This window comes from Argentina silus, assembly GCF_951799395.1.
Source record: "Argentina silus genome assembly, chromosome: 15".
Lineage (NCBI taxonomy): Eukaryota > Metazoa > Chordata > Actinopteri > Argentiniformes > Argentinidae > Argentina > Argentina silus.
In genome coordinates, this window is record NC_139669.1 from 16,040,252 (window position 1) to 16,061,325 (window position 21,074).

General features: G+C 42.8%; 3 protein-coding genes across 4 annotated transcripts; all 3 read right to left on the reverse strand.

Moving 5' to 3' along the window:
• Positions 1–699: 699 nt before the first annotated feature.
• On the reverse strand, positions 700–3,157 carry LOC310816039 (transforming growth factor beta activator LRRC32-like; the record flags this gene model as incomplete). Its single annotated transcript, XM_083686045.1, has 2 exons — positions 700–2,793; positions 3,065–3,157. 2 exons carry the CDS (start codon positions 3,155–3,157, stop codon positions 904–906), a joined length of 1,983 nt encoding a protein of 660 aa, XP_083542171.1. The 3' UTR covers positions 700–903.
• A 1,031-nt stretch (positions 3,158–4,188) lies between these two features.
• Positions 4,189–6,289, reverse strand: LOC310816040 (tumor necrosis factor ligand superfamily member 13B-like; the record flags this gene model as incomplete). Its single annotated transcript, XM_083686046.1, has 6 exons — positions 4,189–5,014; positions 5,241–5,391; positions 5,519–5,631; positions 5,708–5,764; positions 5,891–5,990; positions 6,101–6,289. The coding sequence occupies 6 exons, from the start codon at positions 6,287–6,289 to the stop codon at positions 4,899–4,901; spliced, it is 726 nt and encodes a 241-aa protein (XP_083542172.1). The 3' UTR covers positions 4,189–4,898.
• Positions 6,290–6,758: 469 nt separating this feature from the next.
• On the reverse strand, positions 6,759–16,389 carry LOC310815939 (ectodysplasin-A-like). 2 transcript variants are annotated; one of them, XM_083685901.1, is made up of 8 exons: positions 15,965–16,389; positions 12,053–12,134; positions 10,045–10,077; positions 9,442–9,618; positions 8,915–8,949; positions 8,722–8,773; positions 8,197–8,327; positions 6,759–7,846 (listed from the first exon to the last, which is right to left on the reverse strand). In XM_083685901.1, exons 1-8 carry the CDS (start codon positions 16,280–16,282, stop codon positions 7,586–7,588), a joined length of 1,089 nt encoding a protein of 362 aa, XP_083542027.1. In that variant the 5' UTR covers positions 16,283–16,389; the 3' UTR covers positions 6,759–7,585. The 2 variants fall into 2 exon arrangements, with proteins under 2 accessions (XP_083542027.1, XP_083542026.1); XM_083685900.1 differs by having other exon boundaries at positions 12,035–12,134.
• Positions 16,390–21,074: the final 4,685 nt, after the last annotated feature.

Genomic DNA, 21,074 nt, shown 5'->3' on the forward strand with positions numbered 1-21,074 from the left:
AAATATCAATATCTATATTTATTTATTTAAGTATTTTAGCCCTAACCTACCTTTTCAGAGAGTTCCCGAAGCTGTCGTTCCAGTGTGTTCCTGGCGTTCTCCAAGAGGACCAACTTGTACACGAGTTTTCTTTTAGTGACATTGATCAGGTCTGGATGCTGCTGCTGCTGTCGATGCATGACCGCGGACATTGCTGGTGCCATCTCCTGAAGGAACAGCCGCGTCGTGGCGGTTTACCAGTTCACTTTATTCTTCTTGCGAGTTTTTTTTTTTTTTTTTTTTTTTTGCGAGGGTATGCAAAACTTCAAGCCATTTTATTTAGAACATGTGATGTTTAGCTCCTTCTTCAGCTACTTTGTACAGTTTTTTTTTACCATGACGGTCAACAGCTTTTTCAGAGCCTGTTGACCTGAGACCTGTAATGAAGCGTGTGCCACGTGGACAATTACCTTAAAGAGAAATGGGATTTTCTGAAAGTTTCTGACTTCTTACCAACCATCATCCAAGGCAATTTTGTTATCAATCAAAGCAGAGGAAACAAACGTCTCTATAATTGTATTCCATGCACAGGTTGAAAGAACACAAGTACGTACTTTTGCTTCAGAACCCAGGTGTTAGTTGTGGTCCAGTGACTGTGACCAGCGCTGGGGTATAATAATAAATAAGTCTGTCATCACACACATTTTACATGAGCTATACATTTTATTTGCTTGTGGCAAGAGATACCATCTTACATTCTAATTCGAAAAGCTGTGGAAGTATGGTGACTCGGTGTGTATCAGTCAACACTTTATTATTCAATTATTTTTGGGATTTGATGAATGCATACACTATATATAATCTGAATAGCTTTGCACCCACAAGTAACAAGATACCATGGTTGTACATGTGTAACAGAGCTCTTCACACTATAAAGGAGGATCCTTGGCAACATATTATCCTTGCAAATACAAGTAATGTTATCAATACTGTAATCATAAACAGTATGATAATTACTACTTGCCCAAGGCTCAGTCCAGGTGTCTTTGCATTAAGATCAAATAAACAGTGCATTGAAGGGTTTTGCAAAAAGTCTGTCAAAAGCATACCACCATTGATATTTGTGGTACACTCAGCATTGTCAAGGTCTGGAATTTTAACACTGGCTTTGTTAAGGATTTTCAGCCAGCTGGTGTTACAACAGTTGAAAGAGTTGCCACTGATGTACAAAACATCAAGATGTACAGTCAAATGATCAAGCGAATAATCATCTAAAGACACAAAACCATTATTTCTTATATCAAGTTCACTCAAAAAAGAACAGCTGATGAAGTCATGGAGGACATTAAGATTGTTGTTGGACACATTCAATTGATTCAATGCAGTCAAACACGGGAAAGACAAGTCTGAGTTAGTCATGTTATTGCCACTAATGCTCAGTGACTGAAGACTATTTTGCAAGCCCTCTAGAGCACCTGTTTCCATGACCATATCTACATTTCTTGCCAAGTTAAGATAGGCTAAAGGTGTTTGCTCAAATGTGTTAGAGTGGAGCATTGTTATGCCATTTTCTTGGAGGTCTAGATGTCTCAGGGTCTTGATTTGCCTGAAGGAAACACAGGAGATGTTAGGACTTATATTTTGTTGAACTGTTTCAGATGGCCCCAATTCAGGATGCAGGATAGCACAAGGCCTCACAGAATTTTCCTGGAGATTTAGAGTCTCTATTTTTGGAAGGGCCTTGAGAAAGACAGGGGACAAATGTTGAATGTCATTGTTTTGCAGGTCAAAGTAGCGGAGTGAGAGAAATAAAGGTTGTGGATGCATTTGACCTTCCTTTGTGGCATTATAGCTGATATCCAGCAGGCAGTTTTGACTGAAATTCAGGGTTTCTAAGGATGTCAGATCGCTCAACGTTTCCAATGGGAATGACCTGAAGTGATTACTACTCAAATCCATATAGACCAATGGCATCAGCCTCCAGTTTGAGTATATGTTATTATTTTCTATTGCATTATCCTCCTCACTTGTTATTTCTTTGTATAGAGAGTTGGCCTCTGCTATCAGGGTCTCTGTTTTTAAGGCACCCAACATGTTGTTTTGTAAGTGGAAGTATTTCAAACTATTGGTCTTAGGAACCATTGGGAAATAAAGAAGATTATTGTAGCTCAGATCTAATATTTCAAGCTTGTACAACTTTCCATCCTCATGGGTGACAAAGAACTCTATTGAATTTCGGCTCAAATTCAAGACTTTCACTTGATATAGTTTAAAATCACAAATATACACAAGATTATTTCTGGCCAAGTTCAATGTTTCAAGTTTTTTCAAGGTTTCAAATGTCCCCTGTTCTATATCTGTTATCAGATTGTTCTCGATGTTAATGGTTCTCAAGCTGTTGCTCCCTGTGAACAGCTTTGATGTAAGCTTAGTCAAACCATTGCCTGTAAGTTCAAGATGTTTAAGAGAGGCTTTGTTGTGAAGGTAGAGTCCCACTGCATCATCACTCAAGCCGTTCATGGACATGTCCAAACTCCTCAGCCTGTGGAGGGACTCAATGGCTCTACTATTACTGTCAGCGTTGTTGTTCAACGTGTTTCTTGCCAGATTCAATTCTTGAAGTTGAGCCATGTTTTTGAAAGCCCCTTCAGAGATGAGATCCAGCTGGTTGTAACTCAGGTCCAGCCTCTGCAGGTATGGCAGACCCAGCGTGTTTACATGTCTGATGAAATTATTGGACAAATTAAGTCCTTTCAACCTCAGGTCCAGTCCCACTGGAACAGACGAGAGGTTCTGGTTACACCATGATTGCTCCTTGAAATGATACAATTTGAAATGAGAAAAACATGTGTCAATACGAGCTAAAATAAATTATACAGTGCATTAACATGTAAAGTAAAGAATGTTAATCGATGAAAAACAAACATGGCAGATGTTTCTTTTTGTGTCTACTGTGCATGCACCATTACATCAGCCAATGCACACACCAAACCTTTGTACAATATACATATCAAAGGTGATGATCTTCATATCTTTATCAGTACTTTATTGTTCGAAAATACATAATTTATTTATGAGATCCTACCTTTTGGTCCTGATATTGCATTCCAGTGGCAGTGTACAGGCTGCTGGAGGACCACAGGAGTAGGAGGGAGTTGACGAGTGTCTGTCCGATCATTCTCCTGCCGCTGATGTGACAACGTTACATGACTCTGCATCACAGCTCACATGCGTGCACATCCATTTATAGCTGGCTCTCATAAAAAAAAACAGAGGAGAGGAAAAAAGCCTGTGGACACCAGATATGCTTTGTTGACTCTTTATTTACTCAGCAAACATATTAGTCATGACAAGCCGTTTCAATAAAGAGATAAATATCGAAATAAGAGCGCCGAGCAGGAACATTTCATTGTGTTGCTTTAAAGGGCAGATCTGGGATAGGTGTATCAATTTTGGGACTTTTATATTCATGATATACAGTATAGCCATTGATTCTTGAAGAATATCACTTATAAATGCTTCGTGAGCTTTGTTCAACTGTCTTACCCCATCATGATCATACGAACTATAAGCTTGTTTTACTCCATTGTTTATAAACCATATAATTGCAAACAAACACTGTATAGCTTCAGCACATGGTTAAAACAATCATTTTGATCTCATGGATGGTCGTACTCGCAGCCACAGCTCCTTCTATGACCTTGAGAGTAGTTATATTTCTCCAGGCCCATCCGTCAGCTGTTTACCAAAAAATGTGGCAGGGATCCCGCTTTGTAATTGTTTGAATCCCGGATTGCCCCTTTAATATGCTCATATTTTTATTGGAGATATAAAATGGCCTTTTACAAGATGAAAACAGGAAATTCAATAAACTGATAACAAAAATACATATGGGAATGAGTTATTTTGGATATGCCAAATCTGAAATGTATTATCATTAGAATTACCATGTGTCACGTTAGATTTAGGGATATTATGTCAACCGGAAAATACATCTCCTCCAAGCTAGGTAAATGTATCCCCTGTTTGTTCCTGCTATAGTCCTGGGAAAGCGGAAACCTTTCTAAAATAGAAAGGAAGAACAAATAAACAGTGTGTAGGCGGGGGAAGCCCTTTAGAAAGGTATAAACAGACACACAGAAATAGCATGCGATGAAAGAATGTGGCACAGCCAACAAATAAAGACAGGGAGACAAGGACATGCGTAGTACTTGCACACAATAGTGACAAGTGATTTGTTATTTCACGTTACAGATAAGAACATTACTCACACTGTACACTCAAAGTTGAAGGAAAGTACAGGATAGTTGAAAGGACAACGTTTATGTCATATTTATTCAGATTTATCAAATCATATGAATCTCACATTTAAATGTTTGCGTCTACATTTCTCTGTCCAAGGATGAATGTAAAATTACAGAAGTTGGGAAGTTGTTACAGTTTCTAAGGGGTATTCAGCCATTCTTATATGAGAATATTGAGGGCTATTATTATGCCTTGGTGAGGGTTGTTACCATATTTTAGTTAGCCACAATGCCTTATCCTACAATTGGATGACATTCACCAATACAAATGTCTTTCCTGCTGTCACTATCAGTGTATGTAAGCAGAGTCCACATGGCATCAGCCTCCCACATCCTGCTGATAACTATGCTTGTCCACAAGTCTTTTGGATGTGAAGAACATTTATTCTTAATCACTAACAATTTCAGACAGGGAAAACATCCTATACAAGATGAGACAGCTCATATTTGACAGCATTCCTGTGTAAGATATTTCCAATACAGACAAATAACATGTCATATACGGTAATAAAATCCAGTAACAATCAAACAGATTGGACATGACAATTGACATCTATGTGTGCTTCAGGCTGCATTAACATTGAACAATAGCGCCTTTCCTGTCCCCTGATCGGGTCAATTCAGCTGTATTATACCAAAAAATGTGGAGTCTGCATGCATAGAGATCTGAGCCTGGGGTCGATCTGGAATCACCAGCTCTAGCTCATCCTTCAGGCCCAGATTCACTATGCCTTGAAAGGAGAGAGAGGGATATCAGTCAAACACAGCAGCAAGGAGAGGTATCAACTGTAACCAACCAAACATTCTTACAGTTCTGTAATTAATGCTATTGAGTTTTATGCCTTGTTGGAACTGGGGAAACACTTGGGATAGACAGCAGCATATGCAGGTGAAAGGCAATTATTCTATCAGAATTACACTACTCAGTGTAAGAAGTGTAGCTTATTGGGGGCTCACCTGCAGTGTAGCAAGTATTGGCACTGTTATTCTGGGGCATCTCCTGCAGGCAGCGAAGGAGTTCTGTGGATCTTTGCTCTGTCCCTGACATACTGGACCCCCTACTTCTGACTATATATCCCATAATGGTGCCCGGGCTACTGAACCAAACCTGGGAATTGTTTAAATATAGATACAGTAACATGTATCATCAAATTACAATATTTGTAGCAAAAACGAAACATTAGGTGTATTGATGTTCAAGAAAAAGAGATGTTAACTTGTATGGTAGATGGTACCTGGCCAAAAACTATGTAATAACCATCTTGTTGGACAATGATTTTGTTTTCTTTTGATGAGATGGCCTCCCCTTGGTGTAAGGCAATGGTCCAAGGAATGATGGTTACATTACCTCGGGGGAAAAAATAATAGCCAGCTGATTATGAAAGTTACACTCAGACGTCAGAGTCAAATGAGGGATGTAGTACCTCTCCCAAATGGCTGTTCTGCAGTGTTGGCTGATAGTTGCAGAAATGACTGTTGAGCTAGTAAAAAAAACAACAACATAAAACACAAGCTTGTGAAACATTTCTTAACATTTGACACATGCTGCCCACGTTTACATTTTGTCTTGAATGTACCCCTCATTATTTCCTTTAACGCATACCCACTTCTACAGCTTCCCTGTTCTCGTTTCATTCTTCGACAGGATGCGTTCACTGAACCCGTCGTTTGCATGCGCCGCAAGTTTGGTGTAATTGGCCTTGGTTCCTGAACGCAAACAGTGTAGTCAAAACAAATTGGCTCTCATTATGATACAGTACCATGCTAAGAGCTCAAGACAATGAGGTAAATGTTAAACAGCATAACCATTTACATACCTTCCAGGCTTTGGAGGGCCCAGTAAACACCCCATCATTGAATTGCTCTGAATATGGCTGGTTTAACTGGTGGAAAATGTCCCCTTTAAGTTTCTTTATATCATCCTTTAAGAGACTGACTTTATATACCAGGAAAAAGCTGAGACATATGGTCAGTGCTGGTGCCAATAATACAACACTGTACAGCATTGTAAGGCTTGCCGTTCTGAATGTTCTCAACACCGAGCAGGGTGGGGTCACACTTTAGTTAACCCGGAACTCAGATATGTTCAGTTTCAAAATTAGATTGGAAATGAGGAACTGTCTTTGACACTTGTCCCTGGCTCTCTTAGCTGCTCCTCATTTTGAAGATGGAACTCATTTAGATTGCGTTATAAGATTGCGGATGATTTTTACAGAACATTGTGAAACTCCCTCACGTAACTACTCGCAGCACACGATGAATTTGAATACGGACAATGGCTTCATTCAAAAGAACATAATTTGTTCCCGCCAGTCTCTGTGAGACTGTGCCAATGTAGTCAGATATAAAAGGAGGACTTTTAACCTTTTAAATCAATACCACAGGTTGAAAAAAAAAAATATATGCCAACAAAAGACTAACGCTTTTAGACAGAAAAACAACTTTATTCCATCAATCAAATCCATGTACAAAAAGTATATCCCATTTTATATACATATGTACAGTACAGTGACTTATAAATGATATTCATGTTTTTCAATGAGAATCCATTCACACGGTAACTAAGAACTGAGAATAATAACATTAGCATTGTAACAAAAAATAGTACTTTGTTATTCTGTAGGGTTGCTGTAGTGCAAATGTGTGCAAATACATAGGTATAAACAGTATGTCAGCGCAATGTCCTTCCTGGTTATAAAAAGAGGTGTTTATGTTCCAGAGTAGATGAACAATGCTATGCATAGATATAACGTTTTAATGCCAAGAACAGGAGATTTCGACCCATCTGTATTTACCTAATATGTCCATATTGACATAAAAGAGGTGTCAACAGACTCCATTTATTGTCACCTTTTCTCTCATAACCACAGATCTGGGACATCGGGAGAGATGAACGCAAGCCACTGACCGGCTTCCTCCATGTTACTCTCTCTCCCGTTAATCCGGTCTTCTTGGTTCCGAGCAGGTGAATGACATGTGAAGTCAAAAAGGCCATGAAGTTCAGACTGATCTGACTGAACAGGTAAAAGCATTATAGTAGAGACCTTGCTCAGATCCGTAACATTTCATAACATATTGACGTATTGGGGAAGGACACATTTTTCTAAGTATTTCAAACAGGGCCTGAGACACATCCATTGGTGTGGGGCCCAGGGGGATAAGGGTCAAACACTGATCTCAGGTCAGTTTTTGCATCACATCTTATGGAGGGTTAGTATATGGGGCGGGTAAGCTGATCCTAGATCTTGGCCTATTGACACCTCCTACTCACACTGTGAGCCAAGTCGGTGGTGTTGTAGTACTCAGTGGTGGCCAGCAGGTGGAGCCTCTCCCAGTCTCACACTACCCAGGAATGTGGTGTGGTTTGTCATGCTGATGAGTGTGTCCTCATACACCATGCGTATGAAGATCCTCTGGCCCGCGCGCAGCAGGCTCACTCCCGCTGTGTAGCAGGTGTTGAACTTGCGCTGGCCTGTCTCAATGCTACAAGTGCACCGCAGGAACGGACTGGAGTCCACCATCACCTCGTAGCTGGCGATGTCCGTGAAGTTGAGGTAGTACACCTGTTCGGAAGGGAGAACATAAAAGAACAGCAGTTAGAATACTTTGATTTTCATGGTTGACATGAAAGTTTAAAGGCTTTCACGTGTGGGTGAGAGAAAAGGAGACAGGGTTAAATAAAGAGTGGAAAAGAGCTTGTTTCTCAAACATCGTTACGATGGTTTATGACTTGGCAAAACAAGCACAGCTTTGTAGTGAGTATGTCAAACAGAGCTGTAGAGAGAAAGTTGGAGCTTCTAAGGTCAGGCGCTTTAGAATTAGAATCATGAGTTAGGTCAGGGACTAGAGTATAAAATAGCTAGGTCAGGGACTGGAGTATGTATATAAGAGTTAGGTCAGGGACCGTACTCACTTCTACCTGACTATAGATGAAGTAGATGCCGTCCACTAGGACCTCCAGCTCCCCAGAGCGGGAGTGCATCCTAAACACCCGGTGGTGGATGGACACCATCTTCCAGTTCCTCAAGACGCCCTCCGACAAATCTAAACATGACAGAAAGGCCAGTAAAGTCAACACAAACTACAGTCACACCCAAGTCTCGGCCACTAGCTCTGTATGTCGGCTAGAAGCCTGGCTAGTGAGGCTAGCCATCATCAGACACGCATTCAATAGAACAATGACAGAGCCATCTACCTGAGAGTCAGTTTTACTGTACTGAACAAAGTCAAACATAGTCATTAACCCTGAACAGGTTGCCTGTGTATTCAGCGTGCCAAGTAATATATATATAATATACGCCATTTAGCTGACGCTTTTATCCAAAGCGGCTTACATTGCAGTGAGTGCATACATTTACATACCCGCAACCTAAGCGTTGTTAGCGGCATGCTTTACCAACTGAGCCACGGAGGACCACAGTAAAGATGCAACACTTACCTTCCCTCACTTGAATTGTTGTTTCCTGTCCTTGCAAATGTACCACAGCAGGCTGAAAGAAACACAGAGAGGTACATCGTATCTATAATTAATCTTTTGCATCACATTACGCCTCCAACCATGAATGTCGATTGTACAATAACTCCTTGATGTATGCGAGTAACACTATTCTGTGAGCTGTGACGTACTGTACCTGGAATTCTCTTCTTTTGGTTTTATCCACCACCCCTGAAAGAGAGCAAAATACACATATGATGATAAGTCCTGGCCAGCTACACAGCTTAAGAACAAAGCAGACATGAAAACCCAAACAAAGCAGACAATGGCATAGTTTAGAGATGCATCACAGCCATCCCACACAATGTTTGACATTATGTTGCAACATTGCTAAATGTGAGAGCCTCATGTCCAACAACTTAAACCACCTGTTCTCCACTGCAGTGTGAAGGAGAGTTCGACTACGGGATTTTTGGGAAACAATGTACTGTAGTGTGTTCCCAGCACAGGGCCGAATCCAACAGTGAAATCTGGACGTATAACTCAAAACTTTCATGCAAATCTCCCACGGGTTCTGAAGGCTTTTTAGACTCTAGGTACACATTACACCATCTATCATATCTACTTTTGTTAATCACACCGCATCTCTGGAGAGGTAGTGTGGCCAGGAGATTTTTAAAAGCCATGTTAGCGTGCGCTGGCTTGATGAGCCAAGTTGTATACCTGCTGGTCCTTGCAGGCCGGGAGTTCCTTGCGGGCCGGTGGGCCCAGGGGGTCCGACGGGGCCCACAGCATTGCTCCCAGGAATGCCGGGGATCCCAGGAATACCTGGAGGCCCTTGTGGCCCCGGAGCTCCGGGGGGGCCTGCGGGGCCCTGTGCGCCTGGAGATCTCTTCCTACCTGGAGAGGGAAAACATGACAAGATGGTTGGCACTCAAAATAGGATAGGGACTCTGAAGTGACTCCATCTTTTCTTTTTGTATTTTCAGCTGGGGAAATACAGGACAGACATCTCGGCTGTATAGCTTTCCTTAGCGTGCCCTAGAGGATGAAAACATAGAAATGTGCCATGGTCTGATGAGGACTTGGACAACAAAGCCAAAACATGTCAGCGAACATGGCCACATAAAAATGAAAATGTTTTGACTTTCCTAAAACAATTTGGAGTGCCGCGCCTCCTCATCATCCGTTTTTTGGACTACGAGTGCAAAGGCTAGAAATATGTTACTTGGAAAGGTCTCGACTTCTCGAGCCGTAAATCAATTGATCCCGGAGACTCAAGAGTGGTAATAAACGAAAAGAAATTAGTTTTACAAATGATATTACCTTTTTTTCTTTCCTTCTTTCTTCCAGTTGACGCTGAAAGAAACAAAAAACAGAGTGTGATTGAGACTGAAGCAATCTTGGCGAGCATTTCATAATAGGGTCTACGTCTAATTTAGTGGAGGCTCATTGAATAGCATAACATAACAAATCAAAATGGATAGAAAATAGGTGATCTATTCAGTGAAGGTACGTCAGTCTGCGGTATCTTCCAGTGTAGCAATTTGTAAGTGTGGTTTCACCTCCTCTGTATGAACAAGTGCCTTAAGCATTCACAGGCAGTGGAACTGGAGAAGATCATTAGAGAGATACTTTATCCTGCCAAAATCCTTTCTTTTGAATTAGGCCCAGATGGGGAATGTAGATGAAAGTGTATGTTTGTCTGTGTGTACGCACATGTGTGTCTGTGTGTGTATGCAAGAGAGTGTGTGTGTGTGTGTGTGTGTGTGTATATACATGCTAGTGGGGTATCGTGGTCATTGCTTGTAAGACGAGCTACCCACCCACCCACACACACACACACACACACATACGTGTGTGTGCACACAGCTGAGGAATCCCTTTCAAACAGCCGTCTCGCTATTCCTGTGTTTACCATGTCATTACAACTACAAAGGCCATTTAACCTTAAAACCTCACAGTTTGAGTCCCCCTCAGACATATGGCCAGTGTTTCTCCTCTGGCTAAATGACTGGATGCATCCGCATGGATTTCTCTTAACGAGCAGCCCTATCTGGAATCTGGTGCCCGTTAGGACTACAAGCATCTGACACACACACACACACACACACACACACACACACACACACACACACACACACACACACACACACACACACACACACACACACACACACACACACACACACACACACACACACACACACACACACACACAGATCTGAGGCTGAGATTACAAAAACCTTTGTCTGTGTTTTCAGAGCAGAGGAGACCTGGGAATGATTAGTGTTTAGAGGCTAGGGATTTTTACTGATTTATGTAGTACGTCTCAAAGGTGAGTTTTTTCTTCTGATTTAAACACAATCACTAAACTTCCCTAGAGTATTGTGTGTCACGCCACAGACGTCGGAATGTCTTGTGATCAAGCTGCACTTGTTGCGCTCAGACATGGAACTTCAAAGACACCGCTTTTATTTGCATAGCTCACACTCAAAACAAAACTACAAACGCAAATTCAAGCATATTGACCATATGGTGCTCTGCTGAAGCTATTGATTGCAATAAATCAAAATCAGTGAAATTAATGAAATCCATGGAGGCTTAGGCTAGATCTCAAGGCTGATTGTATACTGTATCGCCACCTGGTAGTTTGCTAAAATGACTGGATGTGGAAGACTATTACTTTGGATACATAGGCTACATTTTCTGATTGCCTAAGGATTAAGGAGTTCAGTTATACAACTGAGTAGGCCCAAAAGTCCTCAGGTATCAGTTTAGAACTCTGAAATAATTGTAGAGACAGCAAAATCAACACAAGCTATGCTGTCTGTTTCAAATTGGTGAAATCCTCCCTAACCCTTGTTTTCCTTGTTTGCCATCCAAGTAATAATCAATCCCACTCCGTTAAATCCTTGAGTCTATAAACTCTGGAACATTAGCCTATGTGGTGGGGCTGCTTTGTTAAATAAGCAGTAAAAACACAATTCTACAAAATGTGAGAAACCATTAACAAACTGTTAGAAAAAACAGTCAATTTAAGTGCTTTAAAGCCACCATAAGACTGTCATTACAGTGCATCAAATCCCCATTCAGTGGAAATTCAGGCAGCACAATTGAGGCTAGGAAACTCGTAGGATAGCTGGAGCATTTGAGGAACAAAAGGACAAGAAGGTAACATTAGCAATATGACTACCATGGAAGGGAACCTAAACAACAAAGGGCGTTGTAGAGAATTGGAACTGAGGAAGGACAACGTTCAAACAAGAACACTAGTCATTGATCGCACAAAAGATGATTGAGGTGATGCCCACACCTGAGTCCGTTTGCTTACGTGGACTCCTTTTTCCTCGCTGAGTGATGCTCCTGCTGTCGTCTATGGCGTGGGAATCAGTATGTCTGTGTGGTAACATCACCTGTTGAAAGATGGAGGCATTTAGGCTCACGACTTTAACCACTGTAGAAAACATCCATCACAATTCAGAAAACAACAGAACTGGATCAGTGACACAAAAGTGGACCGAGGTCACAAAATAGGATAACATGAACAAACAGAAAAATACCTTTAACATTTACCCTCACATGTAACACAAAGCAACACCTTTGGTGGAAAAAGTAGGGACATATGTCACAAATGCCCTCCTTCTATTCTTGTGTGTCTACACAAAGACAACTTGGGTGACAAGCAGCTGCCAGCCAACATGCACATTTGAGGACAACTTGGGCCATTGTCTGTGCCACTGCTGCTGTAACCCATCCTGTAACTCAAGTCACTTCTGTCTGTGTCCTCACCGTTTGAGACAGTCACCTGGGCACGGCTGCTCTGTAATTCACCTTTTTATACAAAGGCAGGACATGAATTGTGGCTAATTTGAGAGCAATACCCCCATTCATAGGGCACCTGGTTTCAGCCCTATTCAGAAGTGGCATGAATAACTAAATAAATGGACAGGAAGAAAGGTTCTCATGTAGCTCGTCTGAGCTCATCCCTGAAAACAGGACAGACGAAGCTACATCAGAGGAAGGCTATTTTTCCCATGGGTGACTGCGAGGACAAACCGCATGCCTGTGGACTTAGGTGACTTTTTTGGGCAGCTCTCTGTTCTAGCCGACCTACATTCACTTGAACTCTCTGGGTTGACCTACGACCTGTGTAGCTCCGCTCCATGAGCGGGAACACTCCCCTGGCATTCTCCTTAGGATTAAGAGTTCCATCTCAAAGTCAGAGTTCCATCTTTCATAGTCGCATTCCATTTGGGAATATGAACACATCTTTGGAGGACTCCCAGGATGAGACAAGATAGAGAAATCCAGCAACGTTACACAACAAGACCACCCAAAGCCTCCTTTTCATCGAGCCTTGCAATCTAAAAGATCATTCTCAGGCAAGACTTTGGAGTGTCAGGATAAATGATAGCACGAAGTGCAGACATAAGACATATGGCGATATAGACAAATATGACTTGTTGTTGGGCATCTGCAAGGAATTTGTGTGACTGACATCTCTTGAGCAATCCTTGTCCTTGGCATGTGTCAACACAATATTGCTTGACAATGAATCATAGATGGGGGTATCTTGTTGCCCTCATATTCTCATGTCTTTGGTCATTTAAATACTTTCAATCATTAAGTAGCCATATAGAACCTGACTAAACCTAAGCCTATTACAATGAAATAGGCTACATATAGCCTAGCTCATAGAAGTACAATGACCTCTCTATGCTCCTTACTTTGGTTTCAAGCAGGCAGCCTGCAGACCCAGTGAGGAACCTTTGGACGTCAGACAGGAAACTTTATGTTTTGGGTCTTTCTTTTACCTCGACTCAGATGTGGAACCCCACAGAGAGAGATGAGCTGCATCATGTCGAACACCCTAGGCAGTGTCAGGCAAGCTGAAAACAGTTAAAGTCCATATCCCTGACCAGCCGCCAACCAGTTCTGACCTCATAAGCATGGGAATTCCAGCCTGATGGAGAACTATGTGCTTGAATGGTTCGTCGGCACACAGGCCTCCGGATGGTCCTGCGAGCCGCAACGTTCGCTGTTCATTTGGTGCGCAGGTGTCTCCACATCTCGGCCCCAGCTGTTGGCATATAGGGGGCTTTCGCCCCTCAAAGGATTCTGGGTGCACACACAGACATATGGCTTTACACTTTCGTCTGTTCATACAGCCAAACACGATTCCAACAGCCAATTTTCAGAGCCTGTGATTGAGCGATGTCAAAAAAAACAAAAACCTAAGAACTTCTGATAAGCTACAACAAAACTGGGCAGCTGTGTGTTCAAAAACACATGACAATGGATATAAACACACTCCAACAAGCGAAGTTTAATGTGTTTATCCTCTTATATGGTTACCTCTGGTTTAGGTTCTCCTCATGTGCTTCATACCCCTTGGCTCTTTACTGCCTTCATGCCCTACAAAGGCATGCAGAGTTACTGTAAATCTTCATAGGATGTCAACGTGTTGGTATGTATGCCAAGTGCCAACTAGCAGAACAACCTTTCATTTCTAGCAAATGGCTAGGAAAAAAAAAGCTATTAATTAGCGGCCTTTTAAATCTTCAAAGCTAAAGTGTCTCAAAGCTAACAAGTGTGGCCGCTCCATCCAAATGCCACATGCTCCTGTTTCTCCAACTATGTAAACTGTGGGATGTGTAATCAGGGTTGTTTAATGCAGGCATCTGGATGGGACAGCATCGCAGGCCTGTTAAATATTTACAGCTGGGCCACAGTTTTTCACCTCACGGAGCATCACCATCTGGGCTAGCCTAAATACCAGGCCCATTTCACAGAGGGTTTTACTGGAAAAATACCCCCCCCCCCTCCACCAAAAAAGGTAAAGAAGGTACACAAAAGAATAGGATCTCTCAAAGCACGGAAACTCTGTGAACTGCTTTTGAAAAAAAAAAACACATCAGTCACCTGATGATTCTGAGCTAAGGATAAGGTATGAGACTGGAGATTGAAATCTATTTGGAAGGGCTATGGGTTTTCACATAGGCTAGGCCTAAATATGACCTTCATTTCAATACATTTACATTTGCTTTGATGACTCCTGTGGCCACTTAACAATGGTAAAAGTAGGCTACTCCAAGAAACTAAAAACATCTATAATCCCAGACTGAACAAGGTGCGTAGGGATCATGACAATGCCATCTTGAAAAGAAGTGCATTCAACATTCAGGCCTAAAGCACTTGGAACAGGTGACCATAGGAAAATTAAGTGTGCCGGCAGTGCAAAAGAAAATTAGGAGTTCCATTTTCGAATTAGGTGACTGACAACAGGTCGTAAATGTCTTGGACACTCAATGAACATTCCATCACACCCTTGGGGAGCAGAAAAGCCACAAATCAGGTGTGACTGGAACAGGTCCAGGTACCAAGTGCCCATCCAAACTTAATACATTTAAACTGCATCAGATAAGCCCTTTGGCTTTACACCTGCTGGCAATTTGGCTAATTTTCTCTACACCTGCTACCTCATGTTCACCCCCTCTTTCTGTGGATCAAGCAAGCTCTGTGTGAAGCGTGTCAGACGTAAAGCATAATCTGTGATTTGAGGATAGAATCTTGACTTTTATCCAACACTCTCACTGGACAGTAAAACGGTTAATCAACAAATACTCCAAAGAGAGATGATTTGCCACCACTTCTAATGTTACACCCACTACACTATCAAACCCATTGATTGTTGAGTTGGGATTAGATTGAACTTCATTCCCCTAGTTGTTCTGTTGCCTCCTTAATGAGATTCTATGACCAGCAAACCGATGTTGAATGTCCAAAGGTTAGGGTCAGTTATATTTTGACCTAGTCCGATACCGGTCAGGAAGGTCCCTTTGTCACCCGATTCTAAGATCTCGCCTCCAAGGGGTGTTTATATATTTGACCAAAAATGACAGGTGTCCAACTCTTTGCTTAAAGTTGTAGGATTTCATGTGAGGTGATGAGAAGCAAGACGTGGCTTAATATACTCAGTAGAGACCTCCTCTGACAAACGTCATGAGCATCATCCACATGACACTGTGTGAATAGTCAGTGTGCAGAGGTCACTCACAACACATTACAACGATATTCCAAAGCAAGATAACTGCCATGACCAGCCACTTCTGGGTTCAAAACCTGTCAAAGCGTGCTCACTAATCTCGACTGAGTCGAGAACAGAAACTAAATGTGTCACGTCAGGTTAAGACACAAAACCTGGTTGCTATGGTTTCCGTGCTGGGATGTTTTGTAGGTTTACCTTGGGACCCTCTGCACGGTCGCTGGTGTCCACCCGCTGGGAACCGGGAGAGAACGCCGGGTCGTTTAGATCAGTTCCACCGAGGGTCAACATTGCGTCCCTTTTCTGATAGGAAATCTCCCGTTTCACTTCAGAGCGGAGGTCCAAGTAGCATACCAGTGTGGCCACATGCAGAGAGAGAGACAACAGAAAGAACCCCAGGAAAAGCGCACTGCCGCTGCTACTACTGCTGTTGTTGCACTTCTTATTACACGTGCATGGAGGTGGCCGGGGCATCACTTTGTCCGGAATATCGTCAGTCGAACCATCGCATGCCATTATCTGATAGAAAGGCAGACAGTTGCGTTTATCTCGGCATAATCAGGTCCTGTGTCGTATTTGGTCCACGGTTATTCATGAAGCTAGATCTGTATGCCAACATCAGAACAACGGGACAGATCGATGCTAACTTCGCGCATCGTAGCAGCAATAAAAGTCCGGGGTCTGAGGAAACGCCTTCGACGTCTCTGATTGGTTCCCGCTTACTTATCGTGACTCCCCCCACCTGTTGGCAGAAAGTAGTTAGACACTGTTCTAGGATCGGTTTGGCATTTTCCCCAACAAGGGGAAATTAACATTGGGCATGGAGAACTGATGTTAGACCTGTGCCCTCCTGTGCCACATTTGGAGGCTCGATATACTTTTATTCCGGTGTTCACGGGACGGACGCAAAACACATTCGGTCGGCACATTCCAATGTTCAAATTTCGCTTGAGCCGGAAAACGCAAAAACATTTTCAAATGTTTGAGATGGTTTGTTCAAAACATCCATTGTTCTTCAGACAAATGTAAGTTAAACAACGTTATCTGGTTTGCGTTATGATAGACCGCTGTAAGCTTATTGAGAAATAATGAATTGAAATGATCATTGAACAGCAGATTCAAACACCAGGTTGTGGTTAAGGAGAAATAACTTGATTAGGTGAAAATATGTACAAGCATGTACAGTATTTTAGCGACACCTGCTGGACATAGGCTTTTCTACAACTGATTCATGCAGGGAATGGTAGCATACCAAGAGATTATAGAGGCTTTGGTCAGACATAGATAGATAGATAGGTAGATAGATAGGTAGATAGATAGATAGATAGATAGATAGATAGATAGATAGGTACTTTATTGATCCCCGAGGGGAAACTAAGGTGTTACAGTAGCTCACGTCACAACAACAACAACACAATAACGTGAGAATAGAATAATAAAATAAAATAGACATCTGAAACATTATATACAGTAAGTATGTATGCAAACAGTCCAGTATGATTTAACATCCCTCAGCCTGATTCTGATCACCCTGATTGAGCCCGCTGGAGGACTTGTACAGTCTTATTGCGGCAATCAGAAAAGATCTCCTATAGCGCTCCTTAGTGCAACGTGGTTACAATAGTCTGTTGCTAAAGGAGCTTCTCTGCTCTGCCACAGTGTCATATAGGGAATGGGATCGATTGTCCATGATGGTCAGGAGTTCGGTCCTCATCCTCCTATTGGCTACCTCCTCCACAATGTCCAGGGTGACACCGAGGACAGAACCAGCTTTCCTAATAAGCTTGGGCTCACACCGTCAGGGCCCGCAGCCTTCTTGATGCGGAATTCCATTTACATTTCCCATTTACATTTATGGCATTTAGCAGATGCCTTTATCCAAAACGATTTACCACGAATACCTTTGTTGATGAAGTGATTCATCTATCCACCAGAGGCCATAGGCAGTCACAAAGCTAGAAGAAGGACAAAAATACTTGAATACATAAATGGAGTCTGGAGGGGCTGGAGAGGGGGAGGGAAGGGAGAGAGTATTGAATTGGACAAAGGGGTAGTTGAGAGGTATGAATGGGTCCTGACAGGGCAGGGGGAGGGGAGGGGGACTGGTCTAGTAGCTGAGCAGGGCTGGAGGAGCTGGGGGGAGGTGAAGGAGAAGGAGGACTGAGTGGAGAGTCGTTGGTGGAGCTGGGGGGAGGGAGACAATGAGCCCCCCGAGTCAAACCTGGTTCAACTCATTGGCCCTGTCCAGATCTCCAGCCACTTGCGGGTCGTTAGTCTGCTTGTAGCCGGTGATCTTCCTCACGCTGCTCCACACCTCTCTTGTGTTGCTCTCCTGCAGGCTGTCCTCCATCTTCCGCCTGTAGGTGTCCCTGCTCTCCTTCAGCTTCTCCTTGAGCTTCCTCTGCACCCACTTCAGTTCTTCCTTACCACCAGACCTGAAGGCTCTCTTCTTGTCATTGAGGAGGGCCTTTAGGTCATTTGTAATCCAAGGCTTGTTGTTGGGAAAACACCGCACCCTCCTGGTAGGTACGGTGTTCTCCACACAGAAGTTAATGTAGTCCGAGATGCAATGTGAAATGTCCATCAATGTCCTCCCCATGTGACTCACAGAGAGTGCTGCTGGACTAGAGGCTCATACATGGGCTTGAGGTGGACTAGGTTGCGGTCCGATCTGCCGATCTCCGATCTTATCTGACACTAATCACGATTGTGCTATCATAATCTGTAAACTGTCACAAAACTTTTGTTTGTGTCTGTAAAAAGCATGATATTACCCCCAAACTACCATAGACTGACACTATATGACCTTCAAACACTGCAGGGCATTTAGTTTTAGGTAGTCCAGACTTCTCCTGTCATAATAGGACTATGGAAAGACAAACTCCAAATTCCTGGCATGCCCTGAATCCAAGCCAAACTCATAGCCCCTACCCCCTACCCCCTAGCCCCTACCCCCTACCCCCTAGCCCCTAGCCCCTACCCCCTAGCCCCTAGCCCCTACCCCCTAGCCCCTACCGCCTACCCCCTACCCCCTACCCCCTACCCCCTAGCCCCTACCGCCTACCCCCTACCCCCTAGCCCCTACCCCCTAGCCCCTACCCCCTACCCCCTAGCCCCTACCGCCTACCCCCTAGACCGTTATGTAAGCCGAGACCTGTGGGGGTTTGATAGGTGTAAGCAATATGGTAAAAACTCACATCAGAGGGCAAAATGAGGTGATTACCATATTCGTTAACTATCCAATCCAGTGAGAAGAACATTAGGGGAATTGCAGTCTGTAGGGATAAAGCCTTGATTTGGGCACCAGAATTGCAGTGTCTGTTACGGTAGGCCTACAGAAATGACCTGGATTTTAGATCCACTTGATCAATATAGATGTTATTTCATGACCATATAACTAAAGCGAGGCTGCGCAGGCAGATTGCTTTCCATTAAATTGAGATTGACATTGTTTTTTTGATCCATTTTGAACTTTCAAAGCAGACCATAAATGTGTTCTTTTCAGATAGCCGCTGTGATCTTTAAAGCAGAGAACCAAGGTAGTCCGCAGACCGTTCCGTCCTTGTGACAAGAATGATTAAACCTTAGCACACTAAGCAGAGCTGAAACCCAGGCCCAGACCTGATGGATCACCCTCTTAGTTTAGTTTTCAGAGTGCAACCACAACACATTCAGTCTACATTCTTGGCTCAACTTCTGACGTTAATGTGTACTTGACCTCTAGAGAGGCACTCTCTCATGATGTCCAGCTGATTGAACACTTCTTTAATTATCAATGATTGAACCACCACCAGACATAAGATGATGCCCTTCAGGGCGTCTGGAAATGCGTCACAAGGTGACTTTCAGGGATACTGTATGACATCCGGTGTTTTCTGAACTGCTGGAATACATGGTTGAAAAAGGCTCTTTCTCCTCACTGAAGTCTACCCTATGGCCACTACGGGGCAGCATTTGCATGCAACAAATCAACGAGGATATACATTATACACTTGTTTGCTTGGTCTCTTGCCATGGCAAATTGAAGTTGGTGTAGTTGGTGACATTCAAGGTACATCTTTTTATTTGTATTACAAGCATTTTCGGACGCAGCTCCCTTAGATATTTCGATGTTTGGATTTCAAAATGGCCCACAGTACAGTAGAGTATGTCTTGGAATCGGAAGGATATACCCCTGCTCTTACAAAATGCAATATACACTGTTCTCCTGGGATGCTGTATCTATAATTAGATGTGAAATAGTCAAGCCAAGAAAAGTCAGACATTCAAAGTAAGTCACCCTCCCAGAGCCTGTGACAGAGGGCTCAACCTAAGCATGTTTGCCACGGTCTTCATCCAAGCAGCAAACACACAATGATTTTGAGAAGCAGACAGCTTATAATGGAATGCCTGAAATAGTCAGCCATACATTTCCTCTAATTTGATCCATTTTGCATTACTTACGTTCGAGTTGGTGTACTCCAGGGGAATATCCTGGCTATTTACTGTATCAAGTTTGATAGCTTAACGATTTGTTGTTCTTTGCTCATGTTTGTGGAAGAGGTCAGATAGCCCTAAGGTAAACACTAAGCTGAAAACAAAACCAGTGTGAGTCACCTCTCTATAAACAATCTTGTTTTGGACAACAAAAACAAGAGCAGCTTCAAAATCAGTCAAGTTGACCCACTATTGTTATGATTATTTTTGGCATAGAATAACGTAGGTATAATTCTTTAAAACTTCCCCAGGCGCTAATGCACCGTTCATAAATGGTGTGGGGCTCTATCCTCTCTGAGCTTATAACGAGATTTAGAAGCTTTTCTTACCCGATGATAGAGTTTTCAGAGGGAAGGGAGAGAACTGAGGGGTTGACTTGTAAGATGCTACTTGCTCATTTCATCACCGAAATATACTGAGACCATCTCAATAAAAAATAGAATGAGCTCACCAGGGTGATTGTGCAAGAGAGCATGATGTAATTTGGCTACAAACAAGAAGCATGTTTGTTTCAAACATATACTGTTATATCGTCCTTCCCCATATTATTCTGACTGCACTGACGACGCAGTACTTTCATCTTTAATATTGCAAAGCATAGCTTCAGAGAGAGCCTTAGTAAACTATGTTCTACTCCGTAATTTGGCTCCCTTCCTCTTTCTCCTGTAAATTAAAAGCACGTTCCCTGTCTCCCCTGACAATGATTAATTCAATGCCATTCTGTCTTAAGTTCTTATCAAGATTGGAGAGCTCTCTCTCTCTCTCTCTCCCTCTCTCTCTCTCTCTCTCTCTCTCTCTCTCTCTCTCTCTCTCTCTCTCTCTCTCTCTGTAC